We start from the raw sequence: 16258 nt of genomic DNA, 5'->3' as shown, positions 1-16258 counted from the left end.
GACCTTGGGGACATGGGGGTGTTGCTGGGAAAGGGGAGGAGAGAAGGGGCAGAGACCAGGTAGTGGAGCAGACGTCCAGCTGCACTTCTCAGGTCTCAGTGCCTGCTGTCCCCTCCTGGGAAGAAGAAAAGGCCGTGTGATCCAGTCAGCAGTGCTGGCTTGAGACCCCAGTGGGAGGCCCGGTGGATTGTGAGAAACAAGGTAGTCCAATGTCGGGGCTCTCCCCGGGGCCGCTCCTGACTTCAGCCCTGGTGCTTCTCTCTCTCTGACGGTTTTTACAGGGGAGTGGGTGGGAGATTAGGACACAGGCCTTCTAGGTCCTAGACACTGCGGAATTTCCTGGGGGTGTCTACTATAATGTAGATGTCCCCGTTTCACTGGAGAACCCCCGAAAGCAGAATCCTTGAAGGTGGGGCTCTGGGATCTCTATTACAGCTATACTTTCAACAGTTGCTTGGAAGTTTGGGAACTGCTGCAGAAGGTGGGGAGGAGCTTTGCATGTGTTTGCTGTCTGGTTCTAGGTGTAGACACCTGCTGGGGCTGGAGCTTGTGTCATCAGCATCACTCCAAATGACCCACAGATGGGGTCATGTTTGCCCCCAAATCTAAGCAAAAAATATGGAATCGGGTATCTCCAAGGGATCATTTTGCATTTAAGCCTTTGGTTTTACAGATGGGGAAACTGAGGCCCAAGGTCATAAGAGGGTTAGGACTGGAATCTGGAACTGGCATCCTTCCTTCTGAAATTCTGGCTGCCCTTGGGGTTGGGGCTGGCTGGCAAGTGGCGGGCAGGGGACCGGGAGAGGATTGAGGGTGGCTACCTGTGTTTCAGCCCGGGCAGCGCGGATGGCTTGGCAGGTGAGCGTGCCCGAGCTGGAGGACCAGCTTCTGTGTCCCATCTGCCTGGAGGTCTTCAAGGAGCCCCTGATGCTGCAGTGCGGCCACTCCTACTGCAAGGGCTGCCTGGTCTCCCTGTCCTGCCACCGCGACGCCATGCTGCGCTGCCCCGTGTGCCGGCAGGCGGTGGACGGCAGCAGCTCCCCGCCCAACGTCTCCCTGGCCCGGGTGATCGAAGCCCTGCGGCTCCCCGGGGACCCGGAGCCCAAGGTCTGTGCGCAGCACCGCAACCCGCTCAGCCTCTTCTGCGAGAAGGACCAGCAGCTCATCTGCGGCCTCTGCGGCCTGCTGGGCTCCCACCAGCACCACCAGGTCACTCCGGTCTCCACTGTCTACAGCCGCATGAAGGTGCGACGTGCGGGCGGGCGGGAGCGGGGGCAGCGGCCACCGGTGGACCTCGGAGCCGGGTCCTGCGCTCTCTGGCGCCATCACCTGGCACAAATAGGAAACCAGGGCGGGGACTCGATTTCCCTCGAGCCCTATTCTGGCGGGTTCATTCATTCCGCATTTGGAGCAACTGCTCAAACCAGGTGCGGGGACTGCACGTGTTAGAGAGCCCCCGCCCCCGTGTCACTTGCCAGCCCCTCCCCCTGCCTTTTCTTTGCAGTCCTGGTTTGTTCCTTGAGGGCTCCTCTGCCCACCCTCTCTGGCTCGTTAGGGTGGGGACTTTGTCTTGTTCCCTGGTGTCTTTCAGAGCCTAGAGCCGTGCCTGGCACATAGTAAATGTCCACAGTGTCTTTGTTGAATCAATACCCAAAATGACCGATGGTAATATTAATACCACCATCTTAGGTTACTGTGTGGATCTGAGGTTTATGAAGTCGTTTCATCTACAGAACTTCATTTATTCCTTAGAACAATTCTGCGAGGCAGACGGGGTGGGGTTGTTATTGTATTTTACAAATGAGGGACCCAAGGCTCAGAGAAGGCAACGGTCTCTTCCAAGGTCACACAGCCTTGTCAGTCGCAGAGCTAGGACCCAAGCCAAGGCCAATTTTCTTTCCACTGCCAATTATGTCAAGAAAGGGCAGGAAGGCTCTCATGATAGGAAGGCGGGTCCTTGACCTGGTGACTATGGGGGGATGGGAAGCGAGCGTGAGGACTGAGGGGGCAGGGAAAGGAGAGGCAGAGGTGCTGTTCCGGGCTGTCTCCTGGCCAATGCTCCGGGCAGTATTGCTTCACTCCCGAGCCCTGGGAGACAAGTAGAAAAGGCACACAGGGCTGGGCAGGTTGTCAGCAGCCCCTCCTACCTCTCGTGTTTCCTGGGCATCTAATATTTGCCAGGTGCCGTGCTAGTCCCTGTGGGACAGCGGTGGGGAAGAGGCTTGCCCTGCCAGGGGAGCTCGCAGTCTGAGGGTCTGACAGAGCGGTCCTTGTGTCAGGGCTGCTGTCAAGGTTAAACACAGGCAAGATCACCTAGAACGTGGGTCCCGCGTGGCCACAGGTGGTCAGGGATGGCTTCCTGGAGGAAGTGGACTGCTAAGCTGAGACCTGCACTGCAAGGAGGACTTGACAGGGAAGCAGAGGAGGAAACGCATGCAGGCATGAAGACAGCATGGCCTGCTGGAGGACACAGAAGCCATCCCACAGAGCCGGCAGGAGAGCAAGGTGGGGCGGGCTAAGCAGGGCGGTGATGTGGTCAGGTCCCTCTGGCGGAGGGTAGCTTGGAGCTGAAGGACAGAGCAGGGGATGAGGGCGCCAGGCACTAAGCAGGTGGGAAGGGGGAAGGACCCTGGTGCGGAGTCGGGAGTATTTAGAAGGAGAAGAGAAGGCCCTGACAGCTGCTGTGGGAAGGACAGAGAGGGAGGCAGCAAGCTCGACGCCAGGCCTGCCAATCCCCGTTGCGTGGGGAGGACTGGGCGTGCTGGGGCCTGCGATTGGATCTAAGGGATCTGGAAACCAGGAGAGCACTGGGGCGCAGGACAAGAGACAGGGAGTGACTTACAGAAGCCACCAGAGTGGGGAAGACCAACCCAGGAGAGGCTGCGGAGTGACAAGGGAAGAGACCGATGACCTCAGGGAGCACCAGGATTTAAGGTTTGGATAAAGCGAGAGAGAACCCCAACAAGGGGACAGAAAGGATGGACAGAGGGAGCAGGAACACTGGCTGTGGGGCCTCCTGCAGTGAGAGGGACAGAGCACTTAAGAGTGAGGTCACGTGTGTGCAACGTCCGTGAGGACTGGAGACAGTCTGTTAGGTGCAGCAGTAAGAACTGGTTACCTTGGCAAGAGCAGGTGAGGGGGGTGTGGAAGGAGGAAGCCAAGTGCAGGGTGAGGAAGATGAGTCTGTGTTTTATCGGCAGAAGTGCCACCCAGGTGAGAGACAGGCCGGGAGGTGGGGCCCAGCTTGCGTCCTTATTTTGGATTTGGGTTTTATTATTTGATTCCAGGATTCTTCTCTGTGCTGCAACACAGAGAGCAATTCCGTTATCTGTTCCCTTGCAGGCATTCTTGTGTCCTCCTGTTATTGAGATCTTGAGGTACTTGATTGATGGATGGATCATTTGCATAACTTACTTCCTCTCACTGTGGCCCAGTTTTGTTGTTGTTGTTTTTGTTGTAGAGATAGGATCTTGCTAGGTTGCCCAGGCTGGTCTCAAACTCCTGGCCTCAAGCAATCCTTCTGCCTCAGCCTCCCAGAGTGCTGGGATTACAGCCATGAGCCACTGTGCCCGGCCGCTGTGGCCCAGTAGATGGGAAGGAACTAGTCCCATCTCTGCCTCCAGATGGTGACCATTGCTATGTCCTTCTCAGGCCGCTGTGAGATGTTCTGAAGCCTCGTTGCCCAGAGCAAGGCCTGTGTGTGCACCTGCTTTATTCTTTACTCAACTCCCTGCCTGAACGGCTCTTGCAGCTCTCGTGCTTGGGAACAATCTAAGGCAAAGATTCCATACGCTCCCTGGGCATAAACTGGTGGAGTTCTGGTCAAGTAGTGGAGCTAGATGGTGATCCAGGGGGCCCGGGTTGCCACCCCCAAGGTGAGGTCAGATTTGGGGCCAGGGATGGATCCAGGTGTTTATAGAGAGTGGGGAGTCACCAGGTTTAACTGGGGCCACTCTGAGCACCACTGACCTCACTTGGGGCCAGGCTTTTTGTAATGACTCTCGATCAGAGTTGCCCACTAACTCTGGATCTGCTGGTGACCAGAGAGTTTACCCGGTGGGTCCCCTACAGGCAGCATTCAATGCAGGGAGTGTTGGCTTCAGATTGGCAACTGTCACTCTCAGATGTGCTGTGGTGACTTCTGGGTGGCTGTAATGTTTCACATCTCTCGCCAGGTCATGGAGATCTTCTCTTGCCTGGGCCATCCCTGCTGTCAGTGTGGAATATTCTTGATAATCTTACCTACCTGGGAGTCAAAGGCACCTGGGAAGCTCTCATCCCCATCCTGGTTCCCTGGGGGTGCTTGTGGCCATTGGGATACTCCCAAGAAAGCGGCCCCAAGGAGCTGAGCAGGTGGAGGGGCCAGGTGCTCATGAGCCATGGCCTGTCGCCTCCAGGAGGAGCTTGCAGCCCTCATCTCCGACCTCAAGCAGGAGCAGAAGAAGGTGGACGAACTTATCGCCAAACTGGTGAACAACAGGACCCGGATTGTCGTGAGTGCCCTTTCCCTCTCTGCCCCCTGCCCTGGGCCAGCCACCTTCGTGTTCCAGCAGAGCCCGGTTCTGATTGGTCCACAGAAAACCACACCTTCCATATGAAGCCAGAATTCAAAGCATTCCAGGGTGGGGTGGGGCAAGTGCAAAGCCTCTTAGCGGAATTCAATCCAGTTGTCAACACTGGCTCCAAGTTGGCTTTTGTCCTCCGTGTCCTTGCAACGGAGATAACCCAGAACTTGAGACCCAGAGGTAAACAGCCCAAAGCGTGGGCACAACTCCCCCTGTGCCTGCTGTGTCTGGCTGACCTTGACAGCCTGCCTTGGTCGAGTACCTGGGAGCGCAGGCGTGGGAAGGCTGAAGCGCTGGCGCTGTCTGATCTCCCTAAATGAGAGGCACATGGGGGCTGGGAGGTGTGGCAGCCCAGCCCAGAGAGGGAGGGGTCTTACCCCTGTCCGACAGAGGCAGGTCTCAGGGTCCCATGGGGAATTCTGGGCTGTCTCACTCCACAGCCTGCTCTCCTAGGGCCTGTCGGGTTCCTTTGAGTTGCGGGACCCTGTAATAAAACAAAATCTTGTGTGCACATTCAGTAGTTAAAACAGGCTAAAGCAGAGCCACTCTGCTTGAAATGGGAGCTGGGCATCCAGCCTCTCCCCTGCCCCTGGTCACCCTCCCCGACTGCCACCTCAATGGCTCCCCAAGCATAGTGTAAACTCCCTAGCAGGTGTCAGCCCATGTGGCCTCCCCGGGGACTCAGGTGCCAGGGCCAGCCCAGTAAGGGAGGCCCTGGTGACACTGAGGCCAGCCAGAGCCAGGCAGCTCAGCTGTGACTCTGCTGTGACCAGCCTTCCCTGTCCCAGAATGAGTCCGATGTCTTCAGCTGGGTGATCCGCCGCGAGTTTCAGGAGTTGCACCACCTGGTAGACAAGGAGAAGGCCCGCTGCCTGGAGAGGATGGAGGGTCACACCCGTGGCCTGGTGGCCTCCCTGGACATGCAGCTGGAGCAGGCCCAGGGCACTCGGGAGCGGCTGGCCCAGGCTGAGCATGTGCTGGAGCAGTTCAGTAATGAGAGTCACCATGAGTTCATCCAGGTGAGTGGACAAGGGCGTGTCCCCGTGCGAGGCCCTAAGGCTCCCAGAGCCTTCCCCTTCCTAATGGCCCTCGGCTTCCACAGAGCCACCCTCTACCCTTAACTTGCCTCTCTCTTGTCTTCCAGAAGTTCCACTCCATGACCTCCAGGTAATAACCTCGGAGGGAGCTGCAGGGGGAGGGCTTCGGGCACGGGGAGCTTGGTCTCTGCTGGTCCCTCCATTCAGTTTGCCCCGCGCCTCTGGAGCAGCTGCCCACATCTGGCTGTAACTGAGTCCAGGGAAAGCAGAGGAAAGTCACATCCCTGCCTTCAGGGGTCTCACAGACTGGTGGGAAGGCAGATGGTTACACCGCTGTTGGTACCTAGAATAACAGATGTGCCTTCAAACTACAGAAATACCAGAGGAGGAGGTGACACGGAGTGGACTGGCAAAGGTGCACAGCTGTGCTAGCTGAGCAGGGGAGGGAGCTGGGTTTGCCAGGCAAGCGGAGTGGGGAGCAGTTACACGAAAGGGTGAGGTGTGTGTGGACTTTGGGCTACCATGAGAAGCTCAGCGTTGCTGGATGTGAAGTCGGATGCTGGGAGGAATGGGGACAAGGTGGGAAGTGGCAGCGTGAGGGGCCTTGGAACACGCTCTGCAGATCGTGGGATGGAGCAGATCCATGTCCCGACAAATGAACAGTTCTGCAGCTCCTGAGCCTTCCCAGGTCCGGTTCTTGGAAGTCTCCTTGTTTCCTCAAATTTATTTATTTTTTAATTAATTTTTTTTTTTTTTTGAGACAGAGTCTTGCTCTGTCTCCCTGGGTAGAGTGCCGTGGTGTCATCATAGCTCACTGCAACCTTCAACTCCTGAGCTCAAGCAATCCTCCTGTCTCAACCTCCTGAGTAGCTGGGACTACAGGCACACGCCTCAACACTTGTCTATTTTTCTATTGTTAGTAGAGACAGGGTTTTGTTCTTGCTCAGGCTGGTCTCAAATTCCTGAGCTCAAGCTCCTCCCACCTCGGCCTCCCAGAGTGCTAGGATTACAGGTGTGAACCATTGCATCTGGCTTCAAATATCATTTAGTTTTGGGGACAATGTGGTTAGGAGACATGGGTTTACGTGTATGGACAGAGAATCTGACTGGCTCGGTTTGGAGCAGGCATCCGTTCCAGCTGTGGCTGGGGTCAGGTTCAGACAGAGAAGTTGTTCTCAAACTTCAGCACTGGAACCACCTGCAGGGCTGATTTAAACAGACTGCTTGGCCTCCATAATCACTTTCTGATCAGCAGGTCAGGGGTGGGACCGAAGGACCTGCATTTCTAACCAGTTCCCAGGTGATGCTGATGCTGCTGGTCCCTGGACCTGCACCTCGAGAACCATTGCTATAGTGTTTCCCCTTCTAGGAGGCAGGCAGGTCCTCTCTGGAGGGGTGTGGAGGGGAGGGAGTGACGGGCATTGTGAGTGCGCAGCCCCGAGCTGTGGGTTCGGCTGGGTGATTCCCACAGGGTATGAGGGCCCCACCTAGCCTCGGGGTGCATAGCTCCCCCATACTGTGACCTGTCACCTGCAGAGCAGAGCTGCAGCAGGCCCGGCCCTTGGAAGGTGCATTCAGTCCCATCTCCTTCAAGCCAGGCCTTCACCAGGCTGACATCAAGCTGACTGTGTGGAAGAGGCTCTTCCGGAAAGTTCTGCCAGGTAAGGCCCCAACCAGTCCTCTTTCCTGGGGGCTGCCATCCAGGGTGGGCAGCAATTCATCGACGGCATAGGAGGGAGTTTAAGCCACGTAGAGCTCAGAGGGAGGTTTGTTTAGGGTCATGGTGAGAGCATGGGGCTGGGGTTCAAACAGCTTGGGTTCAAGGTCCTCTTCATCCCTTACTAGCCCAGGGCCTGGGCAAGTTGTGCAGTTGGAGCCTCAGGTTCCTCATCTGTAAAGAGGGGCTATTAACACCCACCTGGCTGGGCTGCATAGTTTGTACACACACACACACACACACACACACACACACACGTGTACGTGTGTGTGTGTGTGTGTGTAGCTAGCGCTCTCTGCCAAAAAATAACGCAAAGACATTTAATTAATTCCTTTATTACTGGCTTACTGTTTAGAGCATAAGGAAGATCAATAACAAACTGATTTAATCCGCCAAAGGCAAAAACAAGGTTTATATAAAAGAAAAGTGGAGAGGGAGGAAGAAAATAGTCTGTGAACAGTGAATTTTGTTTGCACATTTTTGGGGTAAACGGACTAGCTGGTAGCCAGCAAAAAGGTCAGTTGGGATAGTCTGTCCTTGAATGGGCCGACTAGGCCAGCAAATAAGAGTTGCAGTTATGGATTCTCCAGGAAATCTTGGGGCTGAGCTATGAGCACACAAGACAGGTGTCTTCTGGGTCCTTCCATCAGCACCTGCACCTTTCCTGGACCAGAACTCCTCGGCTTACGGTGTCCACTTTTTCCACCCTTTGGGCATCATTCATTCATTCACTCAGTGAGCAGCCCTGTGCCTGGCCCCTTCTCGGCCCTGGGGATATAAAGTTGGGGAGGACTCAGTTCCTCTCCGTCAGAAGCCCAGGGTCTGCTGCCTCCCTGCTGAACAGGCCTTCCCTGACCTCTTTTCCAGCCCCGGAGTCTCTCAAGTTGGACCCTGCCACCGCCCATCCCCTCCTGGAGCTTTCCAAGGGCAACACGGTGGTGCAGTGCGGGCTCCTGGCCCAGCGGCGCGACAGCCAGCCCGAGGGCTTCGACTACAGTACCTGCGTCCTGGCCAGACAGGGCTTCTCCTGCGGCCGCCACTACTGGGAGGTGGTTGTGGGCAGCAAGAGCGACTGGCGCCTGGGGGTCATCAAAGGCACGGCCAGCCGCAAGGGCAAGCTGAGCAAGTCCCCGGAGCACGGCGTGTGGCTGATCGGCCTGAAGGAGGGCCGGGTGTACGAGGCCTTTGCCAGCCCGCGGGTGCCCCTGCCGGTGACGGGCCACCCCCACCGCATCGGGCTCTACTTGCACTATGAGCAGGGAGAGCTCACCTTCTTCGATGCCGACCGTCCTGATGACCTGCGACCGCTCTACACGTTCCAGGCTGACTTCCAGGGCAAGCTCTACCCCATCCTGGACGTGTGCTGGCACGAGAGGGGCAGCAACTCCCTGCCCATGGTGTTGCCCCCGCCTGGCGGGCCTGATCCGCTCACCCCCCCACAGCCCACCAAGCTGTAGGGCTGCCGTGGTCCCACCTGCCCACAGGCCCATCCCAGTGGAGCACTGGGGACCCCAGGGTTCCCCTGGGTCCCGAGGTGACGTCTTCACTGTTTGGGAAGGTCTTCATGCCTGTGTGTTCAAGGACACTTAATGGTAGGGAGAAGGACCACAAGCCAAGGGTGTGTTTGTTAACTTCTGCCCGAGCGAGCAGAGCCAGGCCTTGGCACCTCCAGGACACACTGAGCTCCCCGGGTCCCTGCAGACATGCTCTCCATGCTGACTCTTCCAGCTGAGGGTCAGACATCCCAATACACCTTTTCCTCATCATTGTCAACTTTCTACAGCTATTAAGGATAATAAATTTGACATTATTTCTTTCTCATTAAATGACCTGCAAATGTTAGTTGCTGTACATACAGACGGTTTTATGCACCAGTCTTTTTTTTTTCTTCCTCAGGAAGAAACATTTAATTGTGACTTACGAACAGAGGCCATGTCTTGAGAGGTGGTGAGCCCAGAAGGGGGACACCCGCCATTACCCCCAGACCCAGGGCTTACAGACCACACGGCAGAACGGGGAGGACAAGTGAAGCGTATGCGCCCCCCCCCCAACAGAGAGGCAGGACTTAGAGTAACAGGAGATAAAGTGGAAACCTTAGCGGCATTCCTAGAACAGGGGTCAGTGTCAACATGGTGGGTCAGCATCCAAGACAGAGTTACTTTAGCCTCCACTCTCCACCCCTGGATCCAGCTCTTATATCTCACACCCCCTCCTCCTCTGCAATGGTCCCTGAGCCTTTGGGGGCAGGTGCTTGATACCATATAACTTTAGCAGCCGTGCGTTGGCGACAGAAGACAGATCGGGCCCATGGGATTCCAAATGAGGGGTATTTGCAGGGTTTGGTGAATCACCTCCAGTCTTCAGAATGCCAAATTCTCTAAGCTGTAAGTAGCTCAAAAAGAAAAAGCTTTTCCTGACTCTTCTTCAAACAGAGCAGCAGCCTTCTGTTCACCTGGGAACTGCCATCCACAAGCCAAGCAGCTCCGTCAGGCAGGTGCGAGCTGTTTACCAGGCACGGGAGAATCCAGCCGATCCTCGTGGTTCCAGAGTCAATCAAACAGAAGCCGCACCTCAGGCAGTGGTGAGATGAGATGGTGGATCCCCCTACGTGCAAGTCTTTAAAAGCAGCTCTGGCCAGGTTCAGTGGCTCACGCCTGTAATCCCAGCACTTTGGGAGGCTGAGGCAGGATTGCTTGAGCCCAGGAGTTTGACGTTGCAGTTGCAGTGAGCTATGATGGTGCCACTGTCCTCCAGCCTGGGCGACAGAGTGAGACCCTGCCTCTCTCACACATACATACATCTCTAAACTCTGGTGGGGTCAGATCTTGCTTCCACTTCCTGTACACTTGGTCTGTGGTTAGAGTCACATCACCACTCCATCACTGCTCTGTCCTCAAAGACCTCTCTGATTTCCCTCTCAGGTAGACAAGATGGAAACGACACTATTCAAAGCAGAAGCAAGTAGGGGCCAGACATGGGGTGCAGCTCATCCCTGAAAACTGCCTGGCACAAGGAGTGGGCCTGAAGGCCTTGTCTGGCCATGGTGAACCTGCCGCTGCTCACGTCTGACAGGGCAGGTGTCCACCCCAGACCAAGGCTGGGACAAGTGAATTCTTGCCAAAGAATCTGAAAATTGAAGAGGAAGAATGGCTGGGGCTGAATCTCTCTGAGACATGGTGCTTCAGAGAGATCCACAACCCTGTGCTGCTGGTCTGTGGGGCTGAGAGCCTCTGTGGGGGACAGCTCCACCCAGGCATCCAGGCACAGACTCACACAGGCCGCAGATTGAACTGCATAGCCTGTTGAGCGATCCGAGGGATGGGAGGCTGGTGAGGCGCTACCTCAAGGCCATCTCATAATCCTAGCACTCTGGGAGGCCGAGGCAGGAGGACTGCTTGAGCTCAGGAGTTTGAGACCAGCCTGAGCAAGAGCGAGACCCCATCTCTAATAAAAACAGAAAAAATTAGCTGGGCGTGGTGGTGCTCACCTGCAGTCCCAGCTACGTGGGAGGCTGAGGCAGGAGGATAGCTTGAGCTTAGGAGTTTGAGGTTGCTGTGAGCTAGGCTGACACTCCGGCACTCTAGCCTGGGCGACAGAGTGAAACTTTGTCTCAAAAAAAAAAAAAAAAAAAAAAGGTAAAAAAAATCCCTAGAGGTAGAGGAGTTGGTTAAAGCTTTAAACAACTCAGTAATTTTAATGTAGATTATAGTCAATCCTCTTGCAAAATGCTTGCTGATGTGCTGTTAGCAATCCCAGCAGGGCAGCAGGGCAGGCTGGGATATTCTATTCCATGGGGGCCTGTCTACTTGAATGCTTGAGATACATGTGTACCAGGTTTATTCATTTTGTTCAATCAACCTATTATGTACCAGTAACCACAAAAGGTACTGGGGACACAGAGACAAGTACCACTCAATTCCTGTCCTCCCAGCGCTCAGGCTGGGGAAAACGTTCCTACAAATGAATTGCTCTAATCTATGGACAAAGCAAGCCACATGGAAACAGAGCCCTTCCTTACCTCATATGCCAAAATGAACTCTAAATGGATTAAAGGTTTGTGCAGAAAAAAAACAAAAAAAGCCATTAAGTGATTTCTATATTGTAGAGGTGTGAAAGGACTTCCAAGCATGACACCAAAGGCACACACCGTAAAAGAAAATGTCCCAAACAACCGTAAACCACATTAAAAGGCAACAATAAACCGGAAAAAACCTCAATACCTAAGACAAGAGGTATATGTTGTTAATACCTAAAGGGCACTAAGGGACAGATGGTAGAACACTGAGCAAAAGACATTAATATGTGGCGACACAGGATATGACCAATAATTGTGAGGCTATTCAAACTCAATAACAGAAATTTAATTAAAACGGCAGTAAACTCCCATCAAATTGACAAAATTGAAAATAGTAACTAGTGAAAAATAGAAGAACCAGTGAAAAAGTGGAGAAATTGGCTCCCAAAGTCGCACTCCTTACTACAGCCGCTGTATAAACCGACACACGCCTCTGGGGGACTTAGACGGGCACGCGGTTTCCGGTCCCGAAAGGTCCGTGACCTTTGACCCCGGAAGTCCGGGCGGGCGCGGAGTCAGGCGTGCTTTGCGACAGAGCCGCAAAGGCGCATGGGACTATGGCGCTGTACGCGGCTGCGGCGGCCGTGCTGGCGGGCGTGGAGAGCCGCCAGGGCTCCATCAAGGGGCTGGTGTACTCCAGCGGCTTCCAGGTAGCGGGGCCGGGCGCTGGCCGTGGGGGGCAGAGAGGGGCAAGGCCGGTCGGGGCGCGGGTGGTGGGGCCGGGCGCGGGGGTCAGCGCCGTCCCCGGCACAGCGTGTCTCCCTTGGGCCACGCGCAGAACGTGAAGCCGCTGTACGCGCTGGTGTGCGAGACGCGGCGCTACTCCGCCGTGCTGGACGCCGTGATCGCCAGCGCCGGTCTCCTCCGCGCCGAGAAGAAGCTGCGGCCGCACCTGGCTAAGGTGACAGGCGGAGGTGGGAGTGGGGCCGGGGAGAGGCTTGAGGGTTAGGGGGTCTGTAAACTGGTCACAGCTCTGCTGCCATGCACGGCGTGATTGGAACTAGTCGCTCCTCAGAAATTGAGCAGCCCCTCATTGGGTTACGAATTGAGAAGGGGTGAAAATGCTTTAATTTCGAGGTTTATGTGAAGGATTAAGAAGGAACAGAAGTACAGAGTAGCACTGGCACAGACTCTAAGAAAACGGCAGGACAGTGTTGGCAAGGGGGTTGGTGGTTGGGGTCCACAGCTGCGCTGGTGAGCATCCACGGGGAAACGGTCCAGGACTGAGAAGATGCCAGGTTCCAATCCGCTATCTGCCGTTAATTACTTGGATAAGGTATCCCACCTTTACCTGTAACCGTCTGGACAGGTGGTGTGTTTAGCGCTTCCAGCTCCAACACTCCATAGAGTTCTAAGGCATTAATGCTTGGGTTTTTTGTTTCCCCATCCCCAGGTGCTAGTATATGAGCTGTTGTTGGGAAAGGGCTTTCGAGGGGGTGGAGGCCGATGGAAGCCTGTGCTGGGCCGGCACCAGGCAAGACTCAAGGCTGAGTTAGCCAGGCTCAAGGTTCATCGGGGTGTGAGCCGGAATGAGGACCTGCTGGAAGTGGAATCCAGGCCTGGCTCAGGTGAGCTGGAAGTTGTGGGGGTAGGGCCGAGGAGAGGGCCTGTTCCTGCCCGCTCACCACTGATTGCCTCTTAGCCTCTCAGGTGCCTCGATTTGTGCGCGTGAACACTCTCAAGACCTGCTGTGATGATGTAGTTGATTATTTCAAGAGACAAGGTTTCTCCTACCAGGGTCGGGCTTCCAGGTGAGAGCTCAGAACCTAGCCTGGCTGCCCTCATCTAGGGAGGTGTCTGAGGGCACTGGGAAGAGAGAAGGCTGGGTGATTGTGACTGTACTCTGAGGGTTTTCTTCCTACCTACCTTTCCAGCAGTTTCTCCATCTCCTTCCGAGGCCTGTCTTCCTCTCATCCCTTTAAACATTGATACTCCTGGGAGTCCCATCCTATGTTCTTCTAATGTATTCCTCAGTTTTTGTCTTTAGCTTTAACTCCTACCTCCCCGCTGATGATTCCTATCTCCCAGCATACACTTCTCTTGTACTCCTACCTCCTCAAGTTCCTATAACTGCCCCACAGGTAGCACAATCGCTGCGTATGTCAAATTGAATTCATCTTCTATTTCAAACTTTACAACCCATGCATCCCTATTTTTAACACAACAAACACACACATTCACCCATTTAGTCAAGCCAGAAACTGCATCATCCTAGATGCCTCCCTTCTCTCTCTCCGTTTACTGCTCTACCTTTAGTATTGTTCTCAAATCCAGTCCTTTCTTTTCATCCTCTTGGACATTGCCTAGTTTTAGGCACTCATCAATTCCTATCAGGGTGGGTAAAAGAACCCCCTAGACTGGCCTCCCCACTTCCAGACTATCTTGCTGCATTTTCCTCCTTGTGGTTGGCTGCAGAAAGATCTGAACCTAGATCTGATACCACTACTCCCCTGGTGAAACCCTTTCCCGGCTCTCCATTGTGCTGTTCCTCCTGCCTCCTCTCTAGGCCTGTCTGCATGGTGCTCCGTGCACTGGGTATTCCAGGCACAGTTGCTGGTCCCTGCCTTGATGTTTCCCTACTTCCACTGGACTCACAGCTATCTCCCGTTTTGTCCTTTGCCAGCCCTGAGAAGGTGCCTCTGCTCTCCCTTTTCCCCGATCTGTTCTAGATATTCTTTCTTCTGCCTCTAGCACGTTACCTGGAAACCAGGGTGGAATAGAGAATGGCTTTGTTTGGGTTTGAATTCCAGCTCTGCCACTTGATAGTTTTGTCAACTGAGGCATGTGACTCTCTCAGCCTGTTTCTGCCTTGGTCAGGTAGAATGGACAGTATTCCTTTGCAGAGTTACAGTGACTGTCACTTCAACTTTAGCTCCTCGTATTACCAACTCCTCACCCATCAGGAATCAGCTCAACTCTTACCTCCCCCTGCACCCCTGTAAAGTAACCTTTCCCCAAAGTTGTGCTTGAACAGTAATTGCTGACATTTATTGAGTGCTTAGTTTGTGCCAAGTAAGTATTTTGAGTTTATTAACTCATTTAATCTTCACATAATCCTCACACCTACCATTTTACAGAAGTGCAGATCGGGGCTGGAGATTAAATCACCTGCCCGTGCTCCCACTGCTGCTAGGTGGCAGAGGCAGGGTCCTGAACCTAGTCTGTCTGGCCTGAGAACCCATTCTCTTAACTACTGATTCTGCTGCGTCTGTCGTATCACTGTCTTATTTCTTCATAGCCATTTCAAATATTTGTTGCATGAAAAACGGTTAAAATGGGGCCTGGCAGGGAGGAATTCAGAAAATGTTGAATTAATTGTTCTTAATCCCTGGCAGCCTCGACGACTTAAGGGCCCTCAAAGGGAAGCATTTTCTTCTGGATCCCTTGTTGCCAGAGCTGCTTGTGTTTCCTGCCCAGACAGATCTGCATGAACATCCACTGTACCAAGCTGGTCACTTCATTCTACAAGACAAGGTAGGGAAGATGGGGGGAGAGTTGGAGGGGGTGGGGGAGGAACCAGCCTGGGGTCTGTGTTCACCCGACTGCCGTGCCCCGCCAGGCCAGCTGTCTCCCAGCGATGCTGCTGGCCGCTCCACCAGGCTCCCATGTCATTGATGCATGTGCTGCCCCAGGCAATAAGACCAGTCACTTGGCTGCTCTTCTGAAGAACCAAGGGTGAGTGCCTCGGTCCAGAAAGGGACAGGGTCTGATCTGTATTCTCCAATAGGTAACGAAAGCTGAAAGGACGCTTTCCCTTAACTATCTCCTGCTGAACCTAAGCAGTTCGTGGTGTTAGCCCCATGCTAAAGTTCCCAGTGGGTTGCAGGTGTGAGATGTAGATGCCTTAGCCCTTCGGCAGAGCCCCCAAGTCAGTTACCTCTGATCCTGGACCTTGTAGGCTGTTTATTTAATAAACATCATTTGTGTGTCCTGACTTTAACGTACATGTTATTGTTGCCTTTGTCAGAGCTATAGGCCCTTAGTGCTGCACAAATTCTCACCTCACCCCCACTTTGCCCTCTACCCCAGGAAGATCTTTGCCTTTGACCTGGATGCCAAGCGGCTGGCGTCCATGGCCACTCTGCTGGCCCGGGCTGGAGTGTCTTGCTGTGAGCTGGCCGAAGAGGACTTCCTGGCAGTCTCACCCTCAGACCCACGCTATCGTCAGGTCCGCTACATCCTGCTGGATCCTTCTTGTAGTGGCTCTGGTGAGATGGGGACAAAGTGTGGCCGAGGGACTCACAGGTCCAGAGTAGCCTAGAGCTGAGTAGCAGTCGTTCATTTTGGTCTTTGTCTGCTCTTTAATGGTGTTGGGAGCCTAGGCTAAAGTCCTCATGTACGAAGTGAGGACTTTAGTACAAAATAAGGCAAGTTGTAAAGCTATATAAGAAAAACACTCTTCCCCTTAGGTATGCTGACCAGACAGCTGGAGGAGCCAGGGGCAGGCACGCCTAGCAAGGAACGCCTGCGCGCCCTGGCAGGGTTCCAGCAGCGAGCTCTATGCCACGCGCTCACGTTCCCCTCCCTGCAGCGCCTTGTCTATTCCACATGTTCCCTTTGCCAGGAGGAGAACGAAGACGTGGTGCGAGATGCCCTGCAGCAGAACCCAGGGGCCTTCAGGTAACGGGTGTCCGCCAGGGTCTGGAGGAGGGGGCTGAGCTGTTCTCTGTTACCGAGTCTGTGCTGTTCCTGCCCCCAGGCTAGTTCCTGTCCTGCCCTCCTGGCCCCACCGAGGCCTTGGCACTTTCCCGGGTGCCGAGCACTGCCTCCGGGCCTCCCCGGAAACCACGTTCACTGGTGGCTTCTTCATTGCTGTCATTGAACGGGTAGAGGTGCCAAGGTGAGTGAGTGGGGGCCTGCTTGG

The 16258-nt window shown here is 54.6% G+C and overlaps 2 protein-coding genes across 4 annotated transcripts in view; both read left to right on the top strand.

Annotated features, from left to right (window-relative positions):
- Nucleotides 1-360: 360 nt before the first annotated feature.
- On the top strand, nucleotides 361-9145 carry TRIM50 (tripartite motif containing 50). 2 transcript variants are annotated; one of them, XM_045543118.1, is made up of 6 exons: nucleotides 361-1245; nucleotides 4398-4493; nucleotides 5354-5584; nucleotides 5710-5732; nucleotides 7139-7263; nucleotides 8187-9145. In XM_045543118.1, exons 1-6 carry the CDS (start codon nucleotides 847-849, stop codon nucleotides 8774-8776), a joined length of 1464 nt encoding a protein of 487 aa, XP_045399074.1. In that variant the 5' UTR covers nucleotides 361-846; the 3' UTR covers nucleotides 8777-9145. The 2 variants fall into 2 exon arrangements, with proteins under 2 accessions (XP_045399074.1, XP_045399073.1); XM_045543117.1 differs by having other exon boundaries at nucleotides 5339-5584.
- Nucleotides 9146-11884: 2739 nt separating this feature from the next.
- Nucleotides 11885-16258, top strand: part of NSUN5 (NOP2/Sun RNA methyltransferase 5) — a 4898-nt gene continuing 524 nt past the window's right edge. Inside the window, exons 1-9 of one of the 2 annotated variants that reach the window (XM_045543119.1) lie at nucleotides 11885-12044; nucleotides 12173-12295; nucleotides 12788-12962; nucleotides 13037-13145; nucleotides 14730-14868; nucleotides 14954-15069; nucleotides 15424-15602; nucleotides 15804-16014; nucleotides 16094-16234. In XM_045543119.1, the coding sequence (XP_045399075.1) occupies nucleotides 11952-12044; nucleotides 12173-12295; nucleotides 12788-12962; nucleotides 13037-13145; nucleotides 14730-14868; nucleotides 14954-15069; nucleotides 15424-15602; nucleotides 15804-16014; nucleotides 16094-16234 (1286 nt within the window). In that variant the 5' untranslated portion in view covers nucleotides 11885-11951. The remainder of the gene's footprint in view (nucleotides 12045-12172; nucleotides 12296-12787; nucleotides 12963-13036; nucleotides 13146-14729; nucleotides 14869-14953; nucleotides 15070-15423; nucleotides 15603-15803; nucleotides 16015-16093; nucleotides 16235-16258) is intronic. The other variant, XM_045543120.1, reaches the window with a different exon arrangement.

The sequence above is a fragment of the Lemur catta genome, chromosome 2, assembly GCF_020740605.2.
Source record: "Lemur catta isolate mLemCat1 chromosome 2, mLemCat1.pri, whole genome shotgun sequence".
NCBI lineage: Eukaryota > Metazoa > Chordata > Mammalia > Primates > Lemuridae > Lemur > Lemur catta.
Note: the sequence above shows the minus strand (reverse complement) of the source record. Positions and strands in the feature narration are given on the sequence as shown.

Excerpts from the sequence above, each read along its gene's own strand:
- TRIM50 (XM_045543117.1), top strand. The coding sequence starts at position 847 with ATGGCTTGGCAGGTGAGCGTGCCCGAGCTGGAGGACCAGCTTCTGTGT. Across the intron at positions 5,733-7,138 it reads TTCCACTCCATGACCTCCAG|AGCAGAGCTGCAGCAGGCCC; the intron begins GTAATAACCTCG and ends TGTCACCTGCAG. Across the intron at positions 7,264-8,186 it reads CTTCCGGAAAGTTCTGCCAG|CCCCGGAGTCTCTCAAGTTG; the intron begins GTAAGGCCCCAA and ends CCTCTTTTCCAG.